Below are 13,927 nucleotides of genomic sequence, written 5' to 3'. Positions count from 1 at the left end.
TCCAATTTTTCACAGAATTGTCTTTTTTAAGTTTTACTGCTCTTGATCCAGGGTTACACCAGGATGTGCTCATAAGAAGCTTCTTGCAAGTTTCTTATAAGCACAGAGTCAGATCTTTTTATCAAGTGTGGGGAAAGACTGGTTGGTGTAGCTTAGCTGTTGATACCCAAAGTTCTCTTTTTGTCTTGAGATTTTGGAATTTTTGAGCTTAAAAAGTGAAGCTTCTGGGCCATGTACTAATGCTACTTTATCTGAGCTACTGTTACTCAGACCTGTTTGCACTGAGGGTCTTGGCCCTGTGGGGAACAGGAAAGGTCATCCTCAGTAAGGAACACTGTGCTTTTTTCAAGATGGTGTGGTTTATAAAGAAGTTAAAGTGCTTGATCTTCAGCCTACCAGGGATTTCAGGCTTGTAAACCTCCTCTCTGTTTTACCTGAAATTATTCCTAGGGAAGTTTGCTGTGTCTTAGATGGGGGAAAGGTCTCAAGGTGATGCTGTTGCTTGTGCATATTAAGTTCAATGCCTTAGAAATATGGTGGAATCTAGTAAAACTTGGCAATAAAATCAGATATTAGAAATATTTATCTGTCAATAAAAATTTACTTAATACTACGTAAGACAAATTTATTGCATGCAAATCTTTGCAACCACCCCTTTGCACACTGAAAAAAGATTTAAAAAGACACTTTTAAACTTTGAGCTGGGTTTTGAATAAAAATGGCTAATGTTCATCTCTACAGAAATTTCCAAGGAAAAGTTACTTAAACTATTGCTTTGGTGAGCATGCTTTTTTTCCCTTGTGGACTCTTCTCCTGTATTTGCTTGTATTTTGCAATAAAATAGCTGTTTAACTGTTTTATTTTAGCTAATCAGAGAAATTGGTGGCATAAACTTAAAGAAGAATGAGCCTCCTCTCACCTACCCTTACAGTCTGAAAGCCAGAGTTCTGCTGTTGACCCATCTTGCCCGGATGCAAGTTCCTGAGGTTCTTGAAGAAGGTAATGGCTTCTCCCCTAATTGGATTTTACTGGAAACAGAGCAAGGTGCTGCATTGTTATTATGATGCAAGCATTGCTGAATGCTGCAGTACTTTTGATTCTTGTCCTATAAAGAGTTGATTGGATCTCTGCTCAATAGTCTCTATGCAAGCCGCTTAGTTTTTCAACTTTACCGACCCTTTAGAGCATTTACTTAGCATTTCCTCACTCTCCTGGCAGCCCTGCAATACGGATATTTTACTCTTTAAAGCTTTTGGCTGCAAATATAGCTTAGATAAATTGTTTTTGATTTTTGTAATAGAATAAAAAGTTAAACATGAAGTGTATTTGCTTTTCAGAGCAAAGAAATCCAAGATCTTGCTCTCTATAGCATTTCCATGTGTATTTATTTTTGGAGGTTTTTAGCCCACTCTATGAAGTAAAGATGACAAGATTAGAACTTTAAATATCAGTTACCTGTGAGCTTTGGTGTGTGTTTTGGAATTTTTAATACTTTTAAATATTGAAACCAAAATGTTTCTAAATGCATTTCTTAAGTTTCATCCATGAAAGACATAGTTCTAGGCTGACCAGCAAAGCTCAGATGTTCTACATTTTAATGGAAATTAAAAAAAAAACCAAACACAAAGCAACAAACCAGGGAAAATGCTTTGCTTCAAATTTTTCAGTTCCTTTTAGAAGAAAAAAAATCAGTTTTTAAAAGTCATGAAAAATATATAATCTTTCTTTTCCTTAGTTACTGTTTGTACTTAGAATTTCACAGAACTACATTCAAAAAAAGTTGATACATTGCAAATAATGCTTTTGCAAAACTGGTGTTTCACTTAAAATTAAAAATCCTGGTTTTAACCTGTGATTACCTAAAGAATGTGATTTTTAATATGACTGGTAAATTGTCTATGTCATCCTGTTCTTTTTAGATGGATCTAATAAATTCTGTTTCATTTGGTGTGGGAGCTGGTATACAAAATTTGTTTCTTCTTAGCACATTCATTTTCCTAGTTTTTTTAAATATGTCAGTGAGAATAAAGTGGCATTTTTCGCAATACAAGAATGAATAGCAGTGAGGACCATGCCATTAAATGATCCTGTTCATGTAAACTGATTGTTTTTCCTAAAAGTAGTACAGCATAATTGCAGCCAGTTGTATCTTGCAGATCAGCAGTTTATCCTTAAGAAGAGTCCTGCACTACTTCAAGAAATGATTAATGTGATCTGCCAACTAATAATAATGGCTCGAAGCAGGGAAGGTAAGAAAAGAAACTGTATAATTAAAACCAGTAAATATGTTTTTTTCACTGTGATAATTCATCAAGTCTTTGGTTCTTGTGGGAGACTTAACCTGTGATATTTAGAAATGCCTAAATGTACTGCTGCTCTTTTTGTAATGAGAGAGTTCTCTATTTTGAGGATTGAAATGCTGCTGCTGCTGCTGCCAAGCTCTGCTCTGAAATCCTGAGTCTGTGTCCTGCCTGTAATTTTTGCAATTAAAGTTTCTCCTTAACTGCAATTGAAAACCTTTTCTTGGAGGTGTGGTTCATTTTCAGTAGCAAAGCATTTAGTGTAAGACTTGTGTTCTTTCCATTTGCACTTCTACAATTTTTTCTCTCCTGTTATGAGTGTCTCTTGTTTTTTTTAGATCATTTCTTTGCCATTATTTCTTTGTATTTTGCTCATATTTCTCCATATCACAATTCTGTGTTCTTTAGCCTGCTATGTAGTTTTATTCTGAAGTTGTAGGGGCAGGTGCTTAGCTGTATGTCTTGCCGTAGAAATTATAATTTAATTGAAATATAGTATTTAAGCATTTTTTTCCACTGTAAACAGGCAATTACTCTCAGAAGATGGTTCCTTGCAGTGTAAGGAAGCAAAGACTTGGATAGCATTACTTTTTTTGCACCAAACATAATCAAGGCATTTTTTATGTCAAACTGGTCGCTGTTTTTTTTATTATCAAACAGTAATTACTGGTTGATCTTCACTAGACCAAAACTCCTTTAATGAGCATTGATAGCCTCCTAGTAAGAATGGTTTTGGGAAAGATAAGTGGTGCTGAAAATTGTGTTCCATAACAAAGGGGATGTGAGCAGATAAGGATGTTGTGTGCTAGTTTAGATTATTTTTTCTTTAAATTTGGATAGTTTGATAAAAAATACCTGAACCTCTGTGGTACTGTAAAGTACTTCAAAGCTCTGAAATATACATTTTTAGATGGCCTATGTATGTATTAGTCAACTAGCAAATAGTTGTTTTCTCTTGTGCAAAATGAAACCAAAATAACACAGGCAGAAGCTTTTTTTATGCGACTGAACTGGAAGTCTTTGAAAAATGAGAAACACGCATAGTTCTTCTTGTAAAAGCTGAAATAAGACACTGAACAGAGTGCATTATATACTAAATGACCTTCAGGTAGCTGTATTGTTTTCCTCTAGTTCTGAATATACACAGAGATACTTTCTTAATTTGACAGTAAAATAAATATTTATAGATGCATTGTTCTTGATAAGTTGCTTTCAGTTTCCCAGAACTTTAGAATCTAAACTTAAATTAAAATAAAAGGAGACAGTATTTTGAAATACAGTGGTGTAAACTAATTTTCTATTAGCACGTGAAATGGTTATTTATAAACCAAATCTGAACAACCTCTACCACTAATTTCCAGGGATTATTATTATCTCTTCCGGTCTCAATCAGTTTGTGAAAGCTGAAGAGAATTTATATCTATCATTATGTACAGTAGAAATTATTTCCCTAGATTTAGGAAAAAAGTAGGTATGTATCATAGGTATAGTTGAGGACTTGTCTGGTGTTTCTCTAACAGCTTTTCTTAAAGTTATTTCCAAAGTTTGAAAGTGGTGGTAGCCAGAAATTTGTACCAAACAATCTAACATTTCCTCGTGCTTCCGTGCCAGTGCTCACAGCACATGGTGTTAAAGAGAAGGTGGTACCCAACGGTCTTTGGTCTAAAGTGAAGTCACTGCTTTTACAACTTACTATTTATTTAGCAAATCTAATGCACTGACCCTGTTTTTGATGACTGTGCCTGTAGAGAGAACTGTGTTGCCCTGGGAAACAACTGGAAAATGTGAAGGTGGCATTGGTTGGGTTTTGTGTTGTGTTTTTTTAAGATGAATAAAATTGAACTTGGGTATTGAAATTTTTAAGAAAGTGCTTTGCTTGAGTTTATATTTGTCACCATAATTTTAAGTGACTTAAAACTTAACTGCAGTTGGTTTTGGGGCTAGTTCTAATTTTCACTTAGATCTAACTTGACACAGTACATAAAAGGATCACATGCTCCAATTAGTCATAGATTTTCAGCAGTCCTGGCTCTATGAATGTACAAAGGCAATGACATGTGTTAATACTATCTAAAGAAATATTTTGGGGACAAATCATACTTTGTGAAACCTAAATTGATAGTGGCATGTGAAGTCTCATTTTATGCTGCATTCCTGTCTTTCAAATATTCTGAAATGTTTTTGTTACTGTTAGGAGCTCAAAAATGTCTGCAGCAATTTATGCCTACCTTGTAATCAGGTCTTTTGGAGAAAGATGCTTGATTGGAATCTTCTTGAGCTTGGCACTTGGCTTTGCTTTGTGGCATCCATTGCTTGCATCCATTGTTCTGTGGCTATTTAGCTGATACCTGAGAACCAGCAGGTGTAAATTATTTTCATGGCTTCCTTGAGATCATCCTTAACTATGATTAGTAGATAGCTGCCTTGCCAAGTGAGGTGTTTGCTGCCAAAAACATGGGATGTGCTCCAGTGTCTGCAGAAGTTAGGCATGTGTTCAGCTGTCCAGCCAAAGCACATTCCTTAATTCAGGTTGGAAGCCTCAGTGTAATGAAGAGGTTGTGGCTTAACCCAGTTGTATGCCAGTCCTTGCCAAGCAACTAAAATTTGCATTTACATTTGGGATTGACTACTTCAATGTCATATGGTGGGTTGAAACAGAAAGAGGGTGGTTTTGGATAAGAAACACTGCTTGTGAGGGTGGGGAGGCTGAGAAGCTTTGGATGCCCCATCCTTGGAAGTATTCAAGGCTAGTTGGGATGAGACTTTGAGCAACTTGGTCTAGTGGAAAGTGTCCCTGCCCAAGGCAGAGGGTTGGAACTAGATGATATTTGAGGTCAATGCAAATTATTCTATGATTCTTTATTTTTGGTCAATTTAATAACCTTATATTAAAGGTCATCTGCATTGTGCAATTTGACAATCAGAAGCTGTCAAAACAGGTACAGCAATGGCATTAATTTTATGGTAGGAGCATTTGCGGGATGTTAAAAGCTATGGTGTCCTCAAGTCCACTCTCAGGGAACATAAAGACCTGTGTTCTTCTCAGGAAACCAAGATCATACTTTCCAACTTTAAAATATTTTTCTACTGTCATATGGATGATGAGTCAATCCTTTAAAAAAGAGAATATTTTCTACTCTGACTAGTGCTCTGTAATCTCAAAGCTCTAGGTGAATTTCCTGCAAAAGACAGTTTGTCAGAGATTATTTAGGATTCTTTTATTGACTTGGTTTGCAGTGTGTTTTTTTTAACTTAAAAAAAAAAATCCTGTGACTTTCCTTAGCAGCAGCAGCCAAAAAAATTACCGGGGAAGTGGAAGCTGAGTAAGATGGAAAGTAAATGTAGTGTTACTTGGTTGGGACATTAATCTTTCCATTACTAATTTTTTTTAAAGGTCAGAGTTACATCTTTCTTAGTTACCTCTGTGTGTAGCCAGGTAGTTCCATTTTTATGTTATATTTCTCTTTGCATTGCATATAATTGTCACATGTCCTTCCGTGTAATTTGATTTGAGAGCTGATGATATTTATAGCTTGGTGTAATTTGTAGCTAGGTATAATTAGTGAAGAACGACAATTTGAAGAGCAGAGGGGCAGCTGAAGCAGAGGGAACAGTGATCTACCATGTGCAGTTACTATGCCCTCATAGCTAAGAAATCTGCAGCAAGATAAGAAGTGATATGAAATGAGTTCTCTAAACAGGGTTTATGAGAAGTTTTACTTATGAATGAATGATTGTCATACAAAGTTATATTGCAGTTTGTGTCTGCTTTGCTTTTTCATTTCTTTGCAGATGTGTTTAGTATTAATAATTGCTAAGTGGGTTGTTTTGGTTTTTTTTTGTTTTCTCTTGCTCTGTTCTGGTTAAGACTTATTTCTCCTTGTCTACTTTATAATAATTTTAATTATGAGTGTAGATCTTTTTGTACATTAAAATATGAAAACAATTATAGGTAATTTCTATAAGAAAAGTCAAATAGACACCCCTTTTAACCAATAAGTTTATTTATAAATAAGTCATGCATTTGATATTTTTACAGCTCTCCTTACTGCCTTCTAACATAATAAAATACACTCTGCTTAGCTTCAGTTATAAATATAGTTTTCTTCTTGCATGTGATAGGCTGCTACCTATATGCTCATTTCTCAAGATGGAAATAATGTATTGTAATGTATTGTAAAAGATTAATATTTCATGATAAATTATAATAAATGATACACTAAACATGTTATACACACACATACATAAAACATACAAATATAAAATAAGTTTGTTTTGATGCTGCATTTTTTAAAACTGAATTGGTGAAATTTTTGTCTGTAGTAGTTACATAGATACATTGTGCAGTTGTTCCCTCAGACAATGTTAGTGTTCAGCTGTGACATCCTAAATAGAGGGAGGAAAATGTCTGCTGTTCTGTGTGGCTGGAGTGAGAGTAAAAAGTCTGCCTAGTTAATTTTACTGAACATTTTAAGATGTCTCTTTCTTTTGCTTGGAGGACTGGAAGTAAGGTTTTCTGTAATACAAGTATACATTAGAAAAGTATAAGAAGAAAAAAAAATTAAAAATTATGTTGTTTGTTTCATTCTCCCCAAGAAAGGGAGTTCCGTGCTCCATCTTTGGGATCTTTGGAAAATTGTATGAAGCTTTCCCAGATGACAGTCCAGGGACTTCAACAGTTCAAGTCTCCCCTTTTACAGCTGCCTCACATTGAAGAGGACAATCTGAGAAGAGTTTCCAATCATAAAAAGGTATAAAAATGCAAATGATACTTGGTAACCTCTTAAGATGCTATATGCTACTTCTTTTACCGATTTGTGGCTAAGGAAGCAAGGCCATCAATTAACTAAGAGAATAAAAATATATTTATTTTTAAGGAAGTCAATACAATCCTTCCTATTTGTTCTGTCTGCTTTTGGTTTTTCAAAAGTCCATCTCAATTAGGAGGTGGTAATTAGGATCAGAGATCTGTTAATATCTATTTAATACTCTTCCAGAATATGTCTGGAATATCCTACTGGGACTTTTTTTTTCTGGGGGGGAGGGGGCTTGTTTGACTTTACATTGTTCTTAATGTACTTTGGTAGAAAATATATTTGGAAGCTTTTATGAACAGAGGAGTTCATAAAAGAAAAAAAAAATTTACTGTGGGAGGCATTTCAGGTTTTGTGATCCTTTGTGTGAAAAAGTGTGTCTTATAAAGCTTTTGCTACATAATGGAGTTGGGTAAGTAGAATTTAGGGATGAAAAAGAATAGTCTTGTCTCAATATCTGCGTGTGTTTCTTCACTCTGTTTCACCAATTGTCTCTGCATTTCAACCTGCTTGAGTCTAGTGTATCTTCTGGTGATGCCAGTAACAGTTAGAAACAGCCCCTTGCTTCTACTAGAATCTTGACTTTTCTGATACTTTTATCACAGTGGTTAATTTGGATGAATCTTGAAAATATTCTTTTTATCTGATGGAATTTTTGTTTCACTTTAACTACAGCCTTAGGGGGTGTTTAAATGCTTCTGTGTTAGTGTCAAGACTAAGAATTCTTAGATATTGCATTTTTTTAATCCTCTCTGAAGATGCTTGTTCATGAAATATTCAAGTAGCCATATCCTTTGGATGAAGTAAAAGATTCTCTTACAGGTATCATTAAAGACTTACTTTTTAAATCCAGTCTTAAACTACAGGGAACAGATGAGGAAGTAAGCAATTTTAGATGTATTTTTTGACATGTGCATTGTAGCTAAGTGAAAAACAAATAATTTGACTGTGTTATAATCCCACCTCTGTTTGCTGTGAAAGAGGGGGGAAATCCCAGTTTTTCAGGCTAGTTTCACAGGATCACATGCGTTGAGTTCTTCAAAAATACACTGCTCTAGATTGGCAGTATGATCAGTCTACCTGGATGCATGAAATTGTTTTTAGTAAAGTGCATGCATTTATAATGGTGAGGTAATAATTTGTGTTTGTTTTAGCCTTTTAGCTCTGCTCTGCAAATCTTAGGAGGAGTGGATTTAGATTTGTTGGCAGTTCAGTACAAAAAACCCCCTAAACTTGTATTTGATTGATTCTGCTAATGTAAATCTGAAAGCACTGAGGTATTCTATCTAAATAAAACCCCCTATTAGTGAGATTTCTTAGCTCAAGTTTCTGAAAAACCTGGCTGAAGTAGCAATTTTATAAGAAACTATAAAGGACCATTTCTAAGGGGTGACATATTGAGGAACACACCAGTGTTCAAAGCAGTTCTGTTTAGTAGGTTTGACTGCAGCCTCTTTGGTTTATTGTTTCTCGAAACATATGCTTGCTAGTTTCCAAAGTGTAGGGTTTTTTATAAGAACAAATGTAATGGTGTGCATGTATTAGTAATGTGGGGACAGTCATGTATTATGAAGAGCTGATTTGTGGGCTGTGTTCTGTACTACCATGGGACTTCCTTTCTTCTTTTTTTCAGTATAAAATCAAAAGTATTCAGGATTTGGTGAGTTTGAAAGGCTCAGACCGCCGCAATTTACTGCACTTTCTAGAAGATAAGAAATATGAAGAAGTTATGGCTGTCCTTGGCAGCTTTCCATATGTCACTATGGATATAAAACCACAGGGTGAGTGGGAGGTCCCTTTGTTCTGTGTATGTCAATCTTCTGACATTTTGATAGTCTGCTGGCAGTAAGCTTTTGGAGTAAGCTGAAACACAACTCACTGCTATTGATGTGACCTGGAAATTACATACTTCTTTGGAGTATGGGTTCTTGTACATGGGAGTTACAGTCTGAGGAGATAAAATACATTGAAACATTCCATGTATTCCCAAGCCAGCAGTAGTTTCTCATACAGGAGCTTAGCTGAAATTTTGTCTTTCGGTTTTAATATTTCATGAGTGATGTGGAATTTTGGTTGAAATACCACTTTTATTAGCTATCTTAAATGGTTACAGTTATTCCAGAATTTATGCTCAGCTTTCCTCAGCAAACAGGTTCCTTTCCTCAGCATTTGTGAGGTTCCTCTGGGGTTCCTTTGTGATAATCCTGGTTTTCATATCTGGCAGAATTTGTCCAAGCTATGCTTAGCTACGTTTTGTGTGCACTATTTCAGTGAATGTATAATGCTCTCCTCTCTGAAGATTTGGGATATTGTAAGCAATTCCTGTTAGACAGACTTTGCAGTGGGAACTGAATGGGTTCTGCAGTCTCCTTTTCTTTGTGGAAGATTAGTGCTAGTAAATGTGTGATATTTGAAAGTCTGTTCTAATTCTGGTTTATATTTTCATTGTGATAGCAATGATTGCATTCAAAATGTGATATGCTTTGTTTGGGGAGCCTGATTGTAATTTGGCTTATGTGTAGTCCCCTCTGAGAAGCAAATGTTAGAAGTATCTGTTAAGGAAGCAAATGTCTGCTTATTTTGGTGTTTCTGAATGTTATTTGTGTTGTTTACTTTTTAAACAAACAAACAGAAAATGGTATGTTATTGTAGCTTAGGTTTGTATACAGTCTTGTTAATCTGCTTAAAATTCAATCTTGAAGTACCTCCCCATGTTTTGACCAATGTTTTCCTGCCTGTACTTTTCATTTGTCACACAGCTGCACTCAAGTGTGGTGTGAAGGATTAAACTGTGCAGATGCTTTTCTGTTTAGCTCAGTATTGCCATTATATGAAATATGTATCTGAGACAACTGAATAGTAAAACTGCTTTCACAGGGAGGGACTAGAGGGCAATAAATAAAATGTCTACACTGGAATAAAACTCTATTCCTCTCCTACTGAGACATTCTCTATTTTATAGGTTGGAGGTATAAACTCCTCAGTGGCTCCCCTGTGGGGTTTGTTTTAATGTTTCAGTTAAACTAATCATTGCTGTTCCTTTATTTTCCTTTGCCTTCTCCTTAAAAAAAATAATTAAATGCATGATTGTTAATGTGGCATTGAAATTGAGTTGTTAATAATATGAAAGTCAGGAAAATGAAAATTATGATTCCCAGAACAAATATAACAGGGTCCCTCTGGTCATGTGTGATATTTCATGTTTCTGAAGTTTTATGCTTCAATATATAATGCACAATATTACAGGGTTATGGTTCCCACAGCAGCCATAACTTTGAATTTTTCAACTTTCATGCAATTAAAATTTCAAACTCATTGTTGCAGTTTTATAGGTTGCTGAATTACCAGCTCTCATTCTGATAGTATAGTTGAAGTTGTAAGAAACTTATTAAATAATACCTTTAAGATATTTTTTGTTAAAAATTCTGGAATTTGAATGCTTACATTTAGAAGTAACAGAAGCAATGTTTAATGGAGAAAAAGTCTTTAAGGAAGTCTAATAGATGTATTGTTTTTCTTTTTGCACTAGTTTTGGATGATGAAGACAGCAACAACATCACAGTAGGCTCTCTTGTCACTGTTCTGGTCACACTAACAAGGCAGACCATGGCAGTAAGTATTAAGAATACTTGTCCTTTCATGGTAGCTGTGGGTGTGCACTAGTAAAAAGGCATTTCTGCTTGTTTTGTAAACATAACTGTGAGGTTAAGATTTGAAATTGAGAACTTGTGCTCTTAATCCGTCCTTATGGTCTTGTTTCTGAATAAGAAAGTTTTCCTGGAATAAAATCAAAGGTCAGTCTGACCCATTGCAGTTGTCTAGGGAACGGTAAAAGAATACGGCAAGTGATACCGCTCTGAGGTTTGTAAACAACAGGAAAAGAGGCATTCAGAAACTTGGTTCTTGAACTAAAATAAAATATTCACTCAAGTCCTCAGGACAGTGTTTGATTTTGCTTTATATGGGCTCATAATGTTACAAATCTTGGGTTACATTTCTTGGGGGTTTTAGAAAGAACGCAGTCCAGCAGAATGCAGAATATGCGTAACTTAATATAAAAGGGGTACACCAGTTCACATGAACAGTGTGGCATAACCAAAACAATACTATACCCTAGCAGTTAAACTTCTGACTTGTGCCTGTTTTCAAGCTTAAAATGCATTAATGGCTTTCTTTGAACAAAAAAGTTTAATACACAGAACCTAAACAAGCTTTGACACATCAAAGACTACAGTGTCAATTTTTGCATCTGTACTAATGACGTAATTGTCTAAGTAAACAGAAGGTCTGAGTTACACCTCTAAGTTACACAAGCTTGAGTATTGCAGGTGAGATCAGACTATTGAAGCCAGTTCAGCAGAAAATCTGTATATATGAGATCCATGTGCTTATGCTATGGGTGCAGTAGGTAGAAAGTAAAAGCACTGTATCACTATGCTGGAATTGCAAAAAGGAAACTGAAAATTATGAGGATATTGAACTGTGCTTAGAAACTAAAATGTCTAACAGCATACAGAAGATTCATTTAAGATGCTTCCTGTGTGACCTCCTCTAGGCAGTCTGGCATAGAAACACATGACTGTAAAAGAGGAGCCAGCCTTTTGTATGATGCATGTTTTTTGTGGTGGTATTTCCCATTTGCCATCTTTATATACAACAGCTCCTTGTGACTATTTTGTTTGGGTGGGTTTTTTTTAATGGCATATATTATATTTTGAAGAAAGAAATGCCATTAAAAAATCCATTTACAGAGAGGTGTCTCAGTCTACAGTATACTAACATTGTGTTGTGTCTTAACATTTCACATTTCTGGTTTGATTTGTTGTTCTGTGTTCCTAAGTAGCAGAGCAGCTGTTGAAGTTTTTAATGCTCTGACAACTGGAGCAGAATTAGCATTTTACTACTGCTTGCTTTTGTGATCTAGGATTTCTGTGCTTTATAAAAGAAGTAGATTCTTTGGAACAAGGTGACTTGTTGCTATTAAATTTCTTTATAATACAAGTGATGGGAAAATCTGAGACCAAATGTTTGAACTAGTGTTTAATTTTGATCTGTTAATCCCCTGTTGTGTCTGTCACTGATAAAAGAATTTGCCATGAGTAAAATATTCAGACCTGATTAAGGTGATTTAGTTTAAGTTCAAATATGAAATCGTAATTTGCTCTTGGTACAGAGAGACATTAGTAGTTTTCACATTTTTCTCTAACCAGGAAGTGTTTGAAAAGGAACAGTCTATATGTGCAGCAGAAGAGCAACCAGCAGAAGATGGGGTGAGTGAAGAATGAATGTTCCTTTTGCTAATTAAAGAGAACATTCTTTCAGATCTTGAATTGCTAATTGTGCGCTTCTCAAGCATTTTTTTCCAGAAATGCCTACTGAAGTGTCCTTTGAACTGTGCTTTGTAATTTTGGTTCTCAGCTTAAAACACTTAAAGTACAGTTGAATGACTGAAATTTTATGAACAGAATAAATATTTTAATACTGCTTTCCTGCAGCAAGGAGATGCCAGCAAATCTAAGAGCAAAGGATGGCAACAAAAGAATAAAGGAACCAAGAAAGCTTCAAAATCAAAGAAAAAGAAGCCATTGAAAAAGAAACCGGTGCCACCTTCATTGCCACCACAGAAACAGCAGAAGCAAAAACAAGCTAATGGGGTAGCTCATAGATTCAATCATATTTATAATTTTATTCAGTTTGTCACTTGTAATCTGATGGAGGATTTTGTATCTGTCTCTTCCGTTTCAGTTTGTGCTTTTGTGAAGTGTGTCTTCTAAAATAGCATTTGTTTTCTCTACATTTAACAGTTACTAGTGAAGTCATCAGGGAATCACCATGGTAATGTTTGCAGTGGCCACTGAAAGTTCTGCTCAAATATTTTAAAAATGTGGCTTCATAGTCTCTTCTTACTCTTTGTTCTTGTTATGCTGCCTTCTTGGAGGTGAATTGTTCTGTAGCTTCTACTTTTTCTTTAAAGATGAAAACTGAAATGAGACTTTGTTCTGGTAAATTAAGTCGCTTTAGTAACTTTATGCTCCCGCCTGCACGGTGTTTTCTCCACCTCTTGGGCTATGTTCTAGGTACTTTTTTAAGATGTCTGTAAATTTTCTTGAGACTTTATGAAATGCAGTCCTGGAGTTGTAGAATGGTTTGGGTTGAAAGATCATTTGGCTTAAAGAGCCTTTAGCTCCAACCCCTCGCCGTGGGCAGGGGTGCCACTCACTAGATGAGTTTGCCCAGGACCCCACCCAGTCTGGCCTTGAACACTTGCAGAGATGGGACATCCAGTCTGGGAATCAAATACTGGTTTTTCCTATTCCTGTTGGGAGAGCCAAATGGAGAAGGAAAATGGCTTCTGTCCTCTTAGTGGATGAGGTGGAAAGGATTAATGTTCACTGCAGACATAACTGTGACACAAGAAGCGCGTAGCTCGTGCAGCCCAAGCTTAAGGCAGGCACTGTGAATTCTGTGTACTACAGTCATGCAGACAAACTAAGTTAGAGGTGTTGGGTGCTTGTTTTTCTTTCCCATTAGGAAGTCGTTGTGAAGGAAGAGGAGGAGGAGGTCTCTGATAAAGGAAGTGAATCTGAAGAAGAAGAAACAAACAGAGACTCTCAAAGTGAAAAAGATGATGGGAGTGACAGAGACTCTGACAGAGAACAAGATGAGAAGCAAAACAAAGATGATGAAGCTGTAAGCCTTACTTTTTCTTGAAGGGTAATGTTGCCTCTGGGGTTGAGAGAAAATTCATTTTAATCCTCTAGCATCCCCTCAGGCTAGTCAACACTAGGATGAAGGAGTAATACTGGTTCTCCA

At 35.8% G+C, this 13,927-nt stretch overlaps 1 protein-coding gene across 1 annotated transcript in view; it reads left to right on the top strand.

The window, feature by feature from the left end:
• SEC63 (SEC63 homolog, protein translocation regulator) overlaps positions 1-13,927 on the top strand; it is a 53,119-nt gene that overhangs the window by 31,801 nt on the left and 7,391 nt on the right. Inside the window, exons 10-17 of the mRNA XM_063150968.1 lie at positions 867-999; positions 2,157-2,249; positions 6,897-7,051; positions 8,748-8,895; positions 10,644-10,726; positions 12,325-12,384; positions 12,610-12,768; positions 13,646-13,804. Coding sequence (XP_063007038.1) covers positions 867-999; positions 2,157-2,249; positions 6,897-7,051; positions 8,748-8,895; positions 10,644-10,726; positions 12,325-12,384; positions 12,610-12,768; positions 13,646-13,804 — 990 coding nt within the window. The remainder of the gene's footprint in view (positions 1-866; positions 1,000-2,156; positions 2,250-6,896; positions 7,052-8,747; positions 8,896-10,643; positions 10,727-12,324; positions 12,385-12,609; positions 12,769-13,645; positions 13,805-13,927) is intronic.

Source organism: Melospiza melodia, chromosome 3 (assembly GCF_035770615.1).
Source record: "Melospiza melodia melodia isolate bMelMel2 chromosome 3, bMelMel2.pri, whole genome shotgun sequence".
NCBI classification, from domain to species: domain Eukaryota; kingdom Metazoa; phylum Chordata; class Aves; order Passeriformes; family Passerellidae; genus Melospiza; species Melospiza melodia.
The sequence above is the reverse complement of the archived record's forward strand: the minus strand, read 5'-3'. Positions and strand labels throughout refer to the sequence as shown.